The sequence below is a fragment of the Myodes glareolus genome, chromosome 25 (assembly GCF_982192425.1).
Source record: "Myodes glareolus chromosome 25, mMyoGla1.1, whole genome shotgun sequence".
Taxonomy (NCBI): Eukaryota; Metazoa; Chordata; class Mammalia; order Rodentia; family Cricetidae; genus Myodes; species Myodes glareolus.
The window spans coordinates 11,991,112-12,006,438 of record NC_142050.1 but is presented as its reverse complement, the minus strand read 5'-3'; the positions used below and the strand labels follow the sequence as shown (position 1 = coordinate 12,006,438).

Below are 15,327 nucleotides of genomic sequence, written 5' to 3'. Positions count from 1 at the left end.
AGAGTGTCTATAAGTGTGACTTCCTGAACCTGCAGCTTCAGCAGCCACTCCAGCTTGCGCAAGATGCTATAGATGCTTTCCTGAAGCAGCTGAAAAATCCTATTGATTCTCTTCCTGGAGAACTGTTTCATGTGGTTGTTTTCTCTCTCCTCCTTTCCTATTTTCCATCACCCTACCAGCGATGGATTTGCTGCAAGAAAGCCCATGAGCTGTTAGTGCTGAATGGCTTATTGCTCATCATCACCCCTGATTCCTCCCATCAGAACCGGCATGCTATGATGATGAAGAGCTGGAAGATCGCTATAGAATCCCTGGGCTTTAAACGCTTCAAGTATTCAAAATTTTCTCATATGCATCTCATGGCTTTTAGGAAAACTTCCCTTAAGACCACAAGTGACTTGGTTAGTAGGAACTATCCAGGGATGTTATATATTCCTCAAGATTTCAACAGTGTAGAAGATGAGGAGTATTCTAGCCCTTCCTGCTATGTCCGATCAGATATAGAAGATGAACAATTAGCGTATGGTTTCACAGAGCTCCCTGATGCTCCTTATGACTCAGATTCTGGAGAAAGTCAAGCCAGCTCTATTCCATTCTATGAGCTAGAGGATCCCATCTTACTTTTAAGTTAATATAAAAGCAAAACGCCCTTTCATTCCATCTCCTAAACTAATTGCTTACACTAATCAGAATACTAACAGGAACTCAGTATTTAAAGCCTGGTTTGCATAGGAGAAATGCAGACGTTTACAGAGTTCGCTATTTTTTTCTACTTCTGGATTTCAAAGTTTATTCTTATATAGGAAGCTTAAAGTTTCATGCAGAGTGACTTTGTCTTAGCAGAAACCACTGTTACTTTAGCATTTTACATTAAGATTTTAAAAGGTACCTCTTTTCTCTTTAGTGCTATGTGAAGTCTGATTCACTATGTATTTTCCTTTCAGTGTAGTGTTGACTTTACACCATTGTCATGAGGAACCGTAAGATGTGTAGAAAGCTGTAGATTGCACTTTGATGAGTCACAAGTTAAACATTTCGCACATAGGTTGGTTTAGTTGTTTGTGGTACACTTATCTTTTTCTTTAAATTGTTACCTATTACTGAAGACATTGTCCACTCAGTTTCATCTAAAGATGCAGTATTCCTGAACTTTTTGAAATTGGGGACAACTCTTAATATTAAGCTCGTTTGGAAACATTAGACATTGAAAGACAGATTGCCCAAAGTGTGTTCTAATTTCATTAACCCAGTACAGCAAACACCATTGCCAGAGTAATATCTCTATGACTTTCTAACTGATTTAGGCTTTGGTGTTCAGTCTGTTTTACCTGTGAAAGTTCGTTTTTATTTTTAAAATTTAGAGTACATTTACAAAATTTTCTGTTTATGCAAGAAGCGGTAGATAATTCTCAATGCTGACTGAGACCACCTTTGTGAAAGGGTTTGCACTTATATAGAGTATATTCTATTGAGACCAGCTGATAAGGTCCTTACCTGTCCATTAAGGCAGTGCTGCACTACAAGTTTGGGATTACATGAACATTTTTGAAATTAACCCTCTACTGATAATCTCAGAATGGTTTTGACCTTTTGGTATCCTAATTTCTTTCTAAGCCCAAGCAGATAATTTTTCTGTGACTATATAAACAATTAGTTGGCTGCAGGAAATATCCCTTTCTGTGTTTCTGAATCAGAAGCAAATGACTAACAAGAAATATATGTCCAAACAAGACAAGTTTAAAGAGTTAAAACATAGTCCACATTGTCTTGTCAGCCAGCAATTGTCATGTAAACTATCATTTTTAAGAGTGCCACTGTGTGGATTTTTTTCAAGTGGTTATTACATTAAAATTACCTCATACTGAGGTTTTTGCACTGAAATATAACAGTTTCAGATTTCATGGTTAATGGTGTGTGTGGGTGTGTGTGTGCGCGCACGTGGGTGCGTATGTGTATTTTTAAAGGAAACTTGCATTTTCAATAATTCTAAATTTCATAAACTGCACTTCTTTACTCTAATAATCTGATGTTTTTGTGCTTATTGTGAATTGTTATAGTTATCTTTGAATGTCAAATTTTATTTAGAAATACATAAACTTACCCTTTAAGATAGGTTCGTTGTGTACACCCAATATTTCATGTTCAGTTTCACATGCTAAATTAATGAAAGTAACATGATTATAACTAATTTTAGAAAAGTCAGTTGTGTAAATGCAATAAACATTGGTTGTTCAAATATGCCATAAATAACTTGAAATTTTTCATTTACTTTCAATAGCATACAGTTCCATAATTATTAGAGTTGATATTTCTCTTCATTTAGGCACTACAGGATAATGTCTTACAGCTTCCTAAAAGAAAAGACAAAGATTGAAAAGGCACTATTTTCAGGATAAAACAAAACTGTGTTTTGGTAGCATCCCTATTACATATTTTTTGTTTTATTTACTAATTACAATTCTAAGAGCAAAGAAAAATACACCAAATGAAATTGCTTTGAAAGTAAATAAAACAGTGCTTTGGAAGGTTGATCTAGGTATGACCTTTGAGACAGCTTTTGTGTTACAGCAAAAATGTTGGTGCTATAAATTTTCTTGATTGTTTACTGTTGTTGAGTCTGCTTTTTCCCAAGGTGTGCATGATGTATTTTAAGTAGTACTTAAAGATATCTCTTTATAAGAACTACTACCATTTAGTATAAATATGTTTGATTTTATATCATTTGTTACTGTAAACTTAGCTTATTCAAATTTGAACTTACACCAATACATATTCCACAAGGCCAGTTCAGGGTGTAAGTGCTAAAATATGAGCAGTCACCATGGTTGGTGACAGATTATATAAGTAATGACCGGTGAAGTTGATAGGTCCTTTCAATATTGTATGGGTACGCTAAAAATGGTTTTATTTGGATATAAATCATTTAAGGGCCTTCCCGTTACATTCACAGCAATTTCTCGAAAATAATTCAGTATTTCAAAAATATGACTATCGTGTTGTTGGTTGGGCTCATCGGGATTGTGAACAGATTATGTGGTTTTATCATAGTTGCAAAGTGGTTGGAGGTAGTATACCTGAAAATGTACGTCTGTGTTTGTTGTATTTTCTCACATTTTGTGAACAAAGCACATTTATTAAAAAATTTAAATTTTGTAATATTCTTTGTCTGTTACTTGTAAACTGAAAGGCTTTCTTTTTCTCTTTTTGAGACAGCATTTCTCTGTGTAGCCTAGCAATGGCTGGTCTCGAACTCAGAGATACACCTGCCTCAGCCTCCGGTGTGCTGGGATGAAAAGTGTGTGCCACCACTGCCTGGCAAGGCTTTTGCTCTTTGGTGTGTTCCACTAGCAAATTTGAAGGCTGGGAAGCAATTTATAATTTGACTTAGAATTTTGAATCTCACCAGTCCCTCTGTGTAATAGAGATCCAGAGAGTGTGAGTGACTTCCCGTTAGCAAACACTGCCAGGTTCTTCATGACAAATGACTGCATTCTCATCCCATGTATGTCAGCCATATGGAATTGATTCTCTAAGAAAAGAAATGATTTAGGTGTATCTGTCCCTGCAGGGTAGTAGTCAGCTTTTTCATGAAAAATTTTTAATTGAACAATTGTTTGTATTTTATCATGTGCAGTATGCTGAGGAAACCGCAGACATGGGAGTGATCATAGTCTCTGGCTGTCTTGGAACTTACACTATAATGGAAATTCAAACATCCCTTGTTCTTTGTATGTAGGGAATGACTGCTTACTGAACCTGTAGGTTTTCTGATTAGTGTTAGAATCCTTTTTTTTTCTATTTCCCAGAAGTGAAACACGAGTTGTGGGGCAGGTTTTAAATGCTTACATACATATGCACACAAACACAAAAGCTGTTTGGCAATTGCTGCTAAGCACTCCAGAAAATCACAAGCTGAGTAGAGATGTTCTGTTTGTGAAAGAAACAGACTGCACTGGAACGTTCTTGCCTTTTCCACACTTTCCTGAATTCAGTGCAGCAGTGATATCCTCAGTAAGCAGTCAGCAGAGAGTAGAGTTAAGGTCTGGACTGCAGAGAGAGCTCAGGGAGAGAGAAAGTGCTTACCGTGGACAAGGCCCTGGCTTCAGTCTCATGCACTCCATTAATAGAAAGCTGCGTCTTCTCAATGCTTCACATTGTGAGATAACAGAGCTGTAATTGGTCATTTATTCTCCTCTATCATTTTACTCTTATATGATAAGAGTCATCTGTAATAGTCAGTGGAGAAAAATCACATGATCCACTGTGAACACTGACCCACATACACAGTAACAGTCTTAGTCTGTATTGTGCAGTGCCCAGAGAATAGGCAGAACTGTGTGGTAGATGTATCAGTTGGGTACTAAACTCCACAGTTCTGCATTTTGATTGGTTGTGATTTTCTGTAATAGTTTCCATCTGTGGCAAAGAGATGTTTCCTTGATGGCCAAGGACATAGTTAGGGCTTAGTAAAGTGATTCTGCAAGGTACACATATATGTGTGTTACAACATTTAAAGAAAAACAAAGCTGTGAATTTGAAAAAAAGAAAAGGGTATGTGTGTGGTGGTGGAGGAAAGGAAAGGGGAAGATGATATAATTATAATCTCAAAAAATTATATTTATAAAAGGCATAGGTGCAACATCAATCAACTAAACCAATACTGCATCCAACAGACAGGATATACACATTTTTTCTAAGTGGCATATAGCACCTTCTCCAAAATTGTTCATGTCGTGGTCAATAGTAAATCAAGGTTAAACAAATAGCTTTGGATCAATGGTGGGTCATTAAAGAAATCTGAGACAATCTAACATTCTTAGTGTTAAATAAAAAGAAAAATATAACTTACCAGACTCACTAGGACATAGACAAGGCAGTCCTAAGAAAAAAAATTAAGGCCAGGTGTGGTGGTGCACACCATTGATCCTTGCACTCAAGTGACAGAGGCAGGCAGATCTCTTGAGTTCAAAGCCAGCCTGTTCTACAAAATAGATTCAGAGACAGCTAGAGCTGTTTCACAAAGAAAACTTCTCTCAAAAAATCAAAAATGAAAACAAACTAAACACAGTTTATAGCTGTAAGCATTTTGCCAGAAGGGCATTTCAAGAGCACATCCTAATGAGGCACATCAAGGCTCTGGAAAACAAGAAGCCAAATCCCAAGCCCGGTGGATGGCAAAATAGATGATGATGATATAAATCAGTGAAGAAATTAATCAAATAGATAAAAATCAATAGACAAGGTCAACCAAAGTCTAAAGCTTTGGTTATTTGGAAAAGGTAAAAAGATTGACTAAACCTTAGCCAAACTGGCAAAAAAGAGAAAGTAAAATTGAAGGAAGTTATAGGTAAAAAGGGTATTGCTACAATGGACACCTTTTATTTTTTTTTCAGCAAATTTTTTATTATTAATTAAAAATTTCCACCTCCTCCCATTTCTCTCCTCCTCTCCCCACTTCCCTCCCCCTCCCTCTCCAGTCCAAAGAGCATTCAGGGTTCTCTGCCCTGTGGAAGTTCAAGGTCCTCCCTCCTCCATCCAGGTCTAGGAAGGTGAACTTCCAAACAGACTAGGCTCCCACAAAGCCAGTACATGCAGTAGAATCAAAACCCAATGCCATTGTCCTTGGCTTCTCAGTCAGCTCTCATTGTCAGCCACGTTCAGAGACTCCGGTTTGATTACCTGCTCCATCAGTCTCAGTCCAGCTGGCCTTGGTGAGCTCCCATTAGATCAGCCCTGCCATCTCAGTGGGTGGGCGCACCCCTCACGTCCTGACTTTCTTGCTCATGTTCTCCCTCCTGCTCCTCATTTGGACCTTGGTAGCTCAGTCCAGTGCTCCAATGTGGGTCTCTGTCACTATCTCCATCCATTGCCAGATGAAGGTTCTATGGTGATAAGTAAAATATTCATCAGTGTGGCTATAGGACAAGGCCAGTTCAGGCACCCTCTCCTCAGCAGCCCAAGGAACAAGCTGGGGACATCTCCTTGAACACCTGGGAACCCCTCTAGAGTCAAGTCTCTTACCAACCCTAAAATAGCTCCCTTAATTATGATATATACTTCCCTGCTCCCATATCCACCCTTCATTCCAACCGTCCCATTCTCCCAAGCTTTCCCATCCTCCCCTTCTCACTTTTCTCTCCCCCTTTCCCCTTACCCCCACCACACCCCCACCGCCAAAACTTTCGTTATTTGCAGATGATATGATAGTGTACATAAGTGACCCCAAAAACTCTACCAAAGAACTCCTACAGCTGATAAGCACCTTTAGTAATGTGGCAGGATACAAGATCAACTCCAAAAAATCAGTTGCCCTCCTTTACACAAAGAACAAAGAAACAGAGAGGGAAATCAGAGAAACATCACCTTTCACAATAGCCACAAATAGCATAAAGTATCTTGGGATAACTCTAACCAAGGAAGTGAAAGAACTATTTGACAAGAACTTTTAAGTCTTTGAAGAAAGAAATTGAAGAGGATACCAGAAAATGGAAAGATCTCCCATGCTCTTGGGTTGGGAGGATCAACATAGTAAAAATGACCATTCTACCAAAAGCAATCTGTAGATTCAATGCAATCCCCATTAAAATCCCAACAAAATTCTTCACAGACCTTGAGAGAACAATAATCAAGTTTATATGGCAAAAGGAAAAACCCAGGATAGCCAAAACAATCCTATACAATAAAAGTACTTCCAGAGGCATTACCATCCCTGACTTCAAACTCTATTACAGAGCTACAGTAATGAAAACAGCTTGGCATTGGCACAAAAACAGAGATGTTGATCAATGGAATCGAATTTAAGACCCAGATATCAATCCACAAACCTATGAACACATGATTTTTGACAAAGGAGCTAAAAGTACACAATGGAAGAAAGAAAGCATCTTTAACAAATGGTGCTGGCATAACTGGATGTCAACCTGTAAAAGAATGAAAATAGATCCATATCTATCACCATGCACAAAACTCAAGTCCGAATGGATTAAAGACCTCAATATAAATCTGAACACACTGAACCTGTTAGAAAAGAAAGTGGGAAATAGTCTACAACACATGGGCACAGGAGACCACTTCCTATGTAGAACCCCTGTAGCACTGACAATAAGAACAACAATGAATAAATGGAACCTCCTGAAACTGAGAAACTTCTATAAAGCAAAGGACACTCTCATTAAGACAAATCGGCAACCTACTGACTGGGAGAAGCTCTTAACCAACCCCGCAACAGACAAAGGTCTGATCTCCAAAATGTATAAAGAACTCAAGAAACTAGACTTTAAAATGCTAATTAAACCACTTAAAAATGGGGGCACTGAACCAAACAGAGAATTCTCAACAGAAGAAGTTCAAATGGCCAAAAGACACTTAAGGTCATGCTCAACCTCCTTAGTGATTAGGGAAATGCAAATCAAAACAACTTTGAGATACCATCTTATACCTGTCAGAATGGCTAAAATCAAAAACACCAATGATAGTCTATGCTGGAGAGGATGTGGAGTGAGGAGAACACTCTTCCATTGCTGGTGGGAATGCAAACTTGGGCAACCATTTTGGAAGCAGTGTGGTGGTCTCAGGAAATTCGGGATCAACCTACCCCAGGATCCAGCAATACCACTCTTGGAAATATACCCAACCTAAATGCCCCTCAATGGAAGAATGGATAAAGAAAGTGTGGAATATATACGCATTAGAGTACTACTCAACAGTAAAAAAACAATGACATCTTGAATTTTGCATGCAAATGGATGGAAATAGAAAACACTATCCTGAGTGAAGTAACCCAGATCCAAAAAGATGGATATGGTATGTACTCACTCATAAGTGGATTCTAGCCATAATTAAAGGACATTGAGCCTATAATTCGTGATCCTAGAGAAACTAAATAAGAAGGTGAACACAAAGAAAAACATATAGTTATCCTCCTGGATATTGGATGTAGATAAGATTGCCATGCAATGGACTCCTTTTAAATTCAGGATATCTTTAGGGAACAGAATATTTCCCAACACTTATGAGGTTTCCTTACTGCCTGTATCATTGTCATCTCTGTGGATGAACTGTCATTTCTCTGTCTCAAGAGGTTATTCCTTTTCAAATTGAATCTTTATTAACTTTGATGGTATTCATAGCTTTTCTTCTTCTCTGGAAACAAGAGCAAAACCCTTCCCCAACATAGCACATTTCTTGGTTTCTATTCTTTAGTCAACACATTCTTAATACACCAGATGATTTAATTCAGAAGTCTTTTCTGTTATCCATTGTCTCTCTGCTAGCATTGTTCCTTTCTCATTAGCATTAAGAAAATTCATGGTTCATAAAGCATTATGTAATCTATTTCTGAGGGTATTTTCCATCTCCTTTTCTTTAACATGCCCTTCATGGTTTGATTTGATATTTTTATAACTGCCTGTCTTACAGGATTGTTTGATATACCTGTAATATAATTAATATTATAATAAGCAAAACGTTTCATTTTCTTAGACTAATGTGCAGGACCATTGTCTGTCTTTATTTTTGCAGGTATTCCCAAAATGGCCATAATTTCTAAAAAAAATGCATGATTACTGACTCAGTAATTTTCTGAGCTCATGGCACTTGCCCATTGAAAACCTGAATAAGCATCAATGGTGTGGTGTATATGTTTTAATTTTTCAAATTCTATAAAGTATTCCTTTGAGTACCCTTTTGGTTACTCCCAGCAGGTAACAGTATTTGGTTATAGAAAGAGCAATAGGATATCTTTTTATAATTCCCTTAGCTTGTTGTCATGTAATAGGAAACTCTTTCTTTAAACCTTTGTTATTGAAATGATGCTTTTAATGAAATTCTGAGGCCTTCAGGACACTTCTAATCAATAATTGATCAATTTCTATATTGTCTTATGCTAAAAAACCTGGCCACTTCCAATCAATAATCGATCAATTTCTTCATTGTCTTATGCTAAAAAACCTGGCAGACAAGTATGGGATCAGATATGTGTTTTATATATATGGGACAAAGCCCATTTGTGATTATATCTTGAACCTGAATGAATAATGAAGTCAATTCTACATCATCTGGTATAAATTCAGCAGTTTCAATATACAAGACAACTCTTTCTGCATATTACAAATCAGTAACTATACTGAGAGGTTGTTTAAAATTCCTTAGTACCATGAAAATAGCATATAGCTCTGCCTTTTGGACAGAATTATAAGGGTTCTGTTGTACCCTTACTTAAATATTCTGATTTGTAGCCTACCATTCTTGATTTATTTGCATCAAAATAAAATGTATAGGCTCCAGTTATTGGTGCATCATGTACAATTCATGGAAGAATCCAAGTAGTTCTCTTTATAAGGTTAAAATTGCTTTTGAGATAATTATTATTAATCTCTTCTAAAAAAATTAGCAGAAGCTCTTTGCCATGGTTCATTGTTGTACCATAATTTTTTTAATTTTCTCAGTAGAAAAAGGCACTATAATCTCTGTTGGGTCTATAGCTGCTAATTGGCAAAGTCTCAATTTTCCTTTTATAATTAATTTATAGATCTTTTCCATATAAGTTTTTAAATTTTTACTTGGTTTATGTGATAAAAAAGATGCATTCTAAAATAATATTTTTCTTCTGCATTAAAATTCCTGTAGGGGAAATTCTGTAAGAAAATATGACTGGAATGCAATTAAGATTTGGATTCACTCAATCCACAAGTACCTCCTGTAATTTCTTTTCAACTACAGATAATTCTTTCTCAACTTCAGCTGTTAATTTTCTGGGACTATTTAAGTCTTTGTCACAATCTAAGGTTTTGTTTAAATAAATTATTAGACCAGGCATTATTCCAACAGCTGGTCATAGACTGGAAATGTCTCCTAACAATATTTGAAAGTCATTAAGAGTCTGAATTGGTCTCTCCTAATTTGTGCCTTTTGTGTTCTAATATTTTGTGAATCTATTTTATAATCTAAGTAACTGACACAATCTCCTCTCTGTATTTTTTCAGGAGCAATTTGTAATCACCATTTAGGCAAAACTTTCTTTACTTCTTCAAGCATTCTTTCTAAAGTATCTGCATTTGAATCAGATAACAAAATGTCATGACTGTAATGGTAAATTATAGATTTAGGAAATTGTTTACATATTATTTCCAATGGCTGACCCACAAAGCTTTGGCACAGGGTGGGGCTATTGAGCATTCCTTGTGGTAGGACGATCCACTGGTATCTCCTCATAGACTGAGTATGACACTGTGAATGCAATTTTTTCTGTGTCACTTTCTTGTAAAAGTATAAGTAAAGAAAGAATCTTTTAAATCAATAACTATAAGTGGCAATCCTTTTTGTAATAGAGAAGGCAGTAGAATTCCAGATTGTAGAGGGTCCATAGGTTGAATTACCTTGTTGACAGCTCTTAGGTCTGTCACCATTCTCTATTTTCCAGATTTTTTTAACAGCAAATACAGAAGAATTCCAAGGGCTGGTTGATTCTTCAATATAGTGAGCATCAGTTCTAAAGACTGCAGTTTCTCTTCTGTTAATGGCCTATGTTTAACCCATGTTGGTTTCTCAGTTTAACCATTTTAAAAGTAGGGCTGTTGGTACCTCTAAAGATTTGATAGTTGCTTTTTGCTTTTGTACAGCCTGGATAGCTGGTGACATTTGTGTATAGTACCTTATAATATCCTTCCCAGAATTGTGAGTTTCTGGGACTGCAGGAATGCTAATCTGGGTATTCCATTGCTGCAGCAGGTCATGACCCCATAAATTCACTGCAATATTAGCTACCTATGGCCTCAGTCTTCTTTCTGTTTTTGTGGCCCTTTGCATTTGACCCATTTCATGCTTTGTTTCACTTGAGATAGGGCTCCAATTCCTAGCAATTGAACATCTGTTTCTTGAAGTGGCCAATTCCGATACAAGATCCTGGAGTAATGATACTTACATCCACACCCATGTCTAGTAATCCCTCAATTACAATGTTATTTATACACACTCTTAGTTTTGATCTTTGATCATTTATAAAAGTCTACCAAAATATACATTTCCTATTTCCTACTGGAGTTTTTGATTCATCTTCTATGTCTATTACATTATCAAGAACAATATGGTTTTTTACAGTACATTGCAATTTTTTTTCCTGATAAGACATGTTCTCCACAGTGACTCGGGATTACTACACCACGTTTGACATGGGAGCCTGCGAGAGGCCCCCTCAAGAAGTTTCCTGATGGTATTGGGTTGCCTTGTCTGTCTTTTGTCAATCTACATTTTTTGGTTCAATGTCAGCCTTTGCCACATCTCCTACATGTTCCAGAAGACTAAGACTGCCTATTCTTGCCTTTCCCAGAGAACACATTATTCCTAGGAATTTCTTGTCTACAATCCTTTTCAGATATTCTATTCTATCACAATTAAAACATTTGGCATTTTGATATCTCCTGATACCTTTGGAAATTTCTTCTCCTACCCAGGCCTCAGTATTTTAGTCAAATGTCTCACATTCATTGTATTCAGGATGTTCATCCTTTGGTACTGATCTATCCTTTCAAGACCCAAGTATCTTTTTGCATTATAAGTTGGCATTTTCAAAAGCTGGAGATTCAATAAGTACACATCTAGTTTCTGGTTTTGTTGCTCCTATTTGTACAGCCTTAGTTAATCTTTGTAAAATTTACTAAAGGGTTCTCTCTGGCCCTGCTTAACCCTGATATATGATTCAGTTTTATTTTCTGGTTCCTAAATTCTATCCCAAGCATTTAAAGCTACTGTGCCACATAGGGATAAGGTGAGTTTGTCATAAAGAGCCTGGTCCTGAGGATTGGAATAATAACCCTTGCCAAAAATTTGATCGTTGGAAGCCTCAAATCCTTTTGCCTATCCTTGTTGTTCTAATATTTTTGCCTCTTCACACCAATAGCATTTCCATAGCAGCTGGATTCTATTTCCTAGGACTGCTGAGATTAATTGAAGCCTATTGTGTGGGGCAGTTTTATTGCTTGAAGCCAATGTTTACACCATTTATCTAAGAAATGGTGAATGCAGCCCATAAGATACTATTGCTGACTTAATTTCTTTTAGGTTGCTCATACCTATTGATTGTCATGTATATTCTTTGACTCCCTTAGTGTATTTTGTGCAAGATGGCTTCTTAGAGAATATTACTGGATAGACAACTGAAACTCTGGGTAACTCATCTTAGACTCTGGTGCATACTGACAAGGCTAAATCTTGTTCTTGTGCCTTTTCTCCCTGCTCATCAGTTTGAACAATTTCTTTAATATTTTCAAATCTCTTTACCACTGTCTTTGGTAAAGTCTGATTCTCTTGTCCAGTGTTCCATTCTAGTGCCCTCATTGATGATTTCATGATATGAAATTTGTCCAGTAATAATATCTCATTTTTTGCATAACTTTGTTGATGTGCATATTGCCTTCCTGGAGAGATACCTTATTCGTTTACCTATCATAACTTTTCAACAAATTCCGATTGTTAAATTCAACAGCACAAATTCTTTCAGATAATGTCTCAGTACCCTTCAACATTGATTGGATTTTGTCTGTCAAATTAATGTTAACCTTTACATTAGTATTAATAAATTATTAGTCTGCAAAGACTGTATCATTTCTAAAAGTGCCTCATTCTTGGCTCTGTTATCAAACCATTTTCTTAATGATATAATATGAAAAACAAAACTAATTCCCAAAATCAAATAAATGAACACATAAGGAAAATCACATAAGCCTTGCAGAATACCATTCATAGTATAAGTAAAAAGGTTATTAAATTCCTGAATGGTAACATTGTCTGACATCATATAACTTTCAAATTTATTAATTCCCTTGCTGCCATTAAGTTTCAGTAAACTATTGTAGGTTTAATATTCTTTATTGACCAGCAGGTGTCATGATTGTAGTCACATAGTGGGGAGGCAGTGCGGAACTGTTCACCCCGCTTTGGTTCCATGCATTGGTGCCTGGTTAGATGCTAACAAATACGCTTTGTTTGACAAATTTAGAGAAATTAAATAAATTCCATTCACAGAGTAAAGAGCCCAGAGCTCGTGCGCAGGGAACACAAGCTGGAAGCTGTACAAATTGCTGTGCAGCAGGGAAAGTGGCAGGTCGGGGATGCATGCTCGATCCTGGAAAATTGCCAAGTCACCACACAGCAGCGCCAATGTGACTGTGGTGGTGTTTGGCTAAAGCTGCTTAGTAGGTGAAATCAAGCCTGGTGGACGGGGGGGGGGGGGGGGGGGGAAGGAAACCTTCTGGGTCGTGGACCTATTGAGTTCTTTTTGGCCTATCACTGTAGGTGTGGATATGGAATTCATGTGGGCACTAGATAAAGATGGAAATTACAAAATAATCCCAACTAGCTCAGAACTGCATGTAATAAAGGGTTTTTTGTAATTCAGGGGTAGACTCACAGATCACAGTCCACTGCACAAGCAGGGAACTGGAACTGAATCCAGAAGCCATGAGAGAGAGCAAGTGTGCATACTTTTTCTTGGCTTTCATAGTGTAAGAGGCCATGGTCAAGTGGGCTGGTATCTTAAAGGCTCCTGACTAAAGGAATTCCAACAGCAAAGGCCCAGCAACTGTAGCCTATCTCCATGGCCTAGGTCACCTCTAGGTGATAGTTTTCCAATCTTCACAGATTTGCTGCCTTACCTGTAGTAAGTAAATTGAAGTCTGTCAAAGAGTCTTGCATTGGAGGAAAGGATCTCAATGCCATTTCAGGGGTCTGTCAAAGTGCTTCATTCAGAAAAGACAGTCCCTGTCTCCAATAAAATTATTTCAGGATCAGAAAGTGCCAGGCATTTTCACCTTTGCGAATCATACTTATTATCCTGCTCTGGACCAAAGAGTAGCCACCTTATCAACCCAACATGCAGATGAATGACATATCGTGCTTAGGCATGATAACTTAGAGAGAAAGTGTCACACTCAAGGCCTCAGATATCAGGGAGGATGCCCTCAGAGACCAATGGTATGGGCATCTGCAAACAATTTCTTGCAAACAATTTCTTACAAATGCAGGACTAAAGTGGTCATCCATAGAGTTAATGCCATCTCCTTCTTCCCTGTGCTGCACTCAGGGATCAATTACTGAGAGTGTGTGCAAGGAACAGCCTGACTCCAGCTACCCTGCTAAGTGGGACTTGACAACTCTGAAGGTCTAGTCTTTGCCTCAATCCTCTTGTTCATAGCTAAAGTAAATCCCCAAATGTAGGGCTTTTTTTTTTTTTACCTTGTTAATGTTGTGATTCTTTCATACAGTTTCTCATGTCGTGGTGACCCCAAACCATAAATTATATTCATTGCTACTTCATAAATGTAATTTTGCTATGGTTGGAAATTGTAATTAAAATATTGCTGGAGATAGAGGTTTGTCAAAGTGTTGCAACCCATAGGTTGAGAACCACTGCTCTAAAGGAAGTTTTCCCCATGTCTAGAAGCAATCCCACTCCTGATCAGGTGCTGATGGGGAAGAGAACAAAAAAGGAAGGAAGGAAGGAAGGAAGGAAGGAAGGAAGGAAGGAAGGAAGGAAGGAAGGAAAGAAAGAAACTGTTAGTAGCCATAAAAGTATAGAGGATCTTGGAGAGTGCTTCAAAAATGCTTTTTTCTTGGTCATGAATAATCAAACTGGGATGCCTTGTGGAGGGATCTAGGGAAAGGGTTAGTCTGATGGAGCCTGTTTTCCCTCTCCCAAAAGTCAGGTTGACTTGCATTCTGCTGTCTCTCCCCTAGCCCAATGCCGTGACCACAAATGACAGTAGAAATCCAGAAATCATCAGTAAGTACTGAGTGCTATTAAGCTCCTCCACATGACCTCCACAATGTTGCTGTAATGTACATAGGTACTCCTTCTTGCCGTATTCTCTTCTTGAATTAGGACCCTTAGAATGCATGTGTATAAGTATGTTTCTTAAATCCAGCATGTGTAAGAATGTATCAGCCCTAAAGTGCCTCCCCCACATGAAGATGTATAGACATCCCTAATAAATTTCTCACTTTTATTGCTATTCTTGCAAATTATGCTCTCCTTCCTGCGGTTCACAGCATCCCTCTTCACTCCTCTGTGCCAGCTGTGACTTTTGTCTTTTTATTGAAAGTTGTGAACCAATTGTGTTTCCTTTAAAAGCTACAATTCTTGCCGCTGTCCACATACAGTTCCTACTCCAGCTCTGTCCTCACCTCGTTTGACAATACACAGCTGTCCTACTCGAGCATGACACCACAGAAGGGGCTCCGAAGTTTCTGCCCCTTCCCCTTCCGTACATTACCCCACACCATGCCTTCTTGAACCCCTTCAGATGACCTGCGCCATAGGCCCTGCTGGGAGCA

General features: G+C 37.8%; 1 protein-coding gene across 1 annotated transcript in view; it reads left to right on the top strand.

Annotated features, from left to right (window-relative positions):
* The window catches only part of Samtor (S-adenosylmethionine sensor upstream of mTORC1), a 53,891-nt gene extending 50,735 nt beyond the window's left edge, over window positions 1-3,156 (top strand). Inside the window, exon 5 of the mRNA XM_085683865.2 lies at window positions 3-3,156. Coding sequence (XP_085539991.1) covers window positions 3-632 — 630 coding nt within the window. The 3' untranslated portion in view covers window positions 633-3,156. The remainder of the gene's footprint in view (window positions 1-2) is intronic.
* Window positions 3,157-15,327: the final 12,171 nt, after the last annotated feature.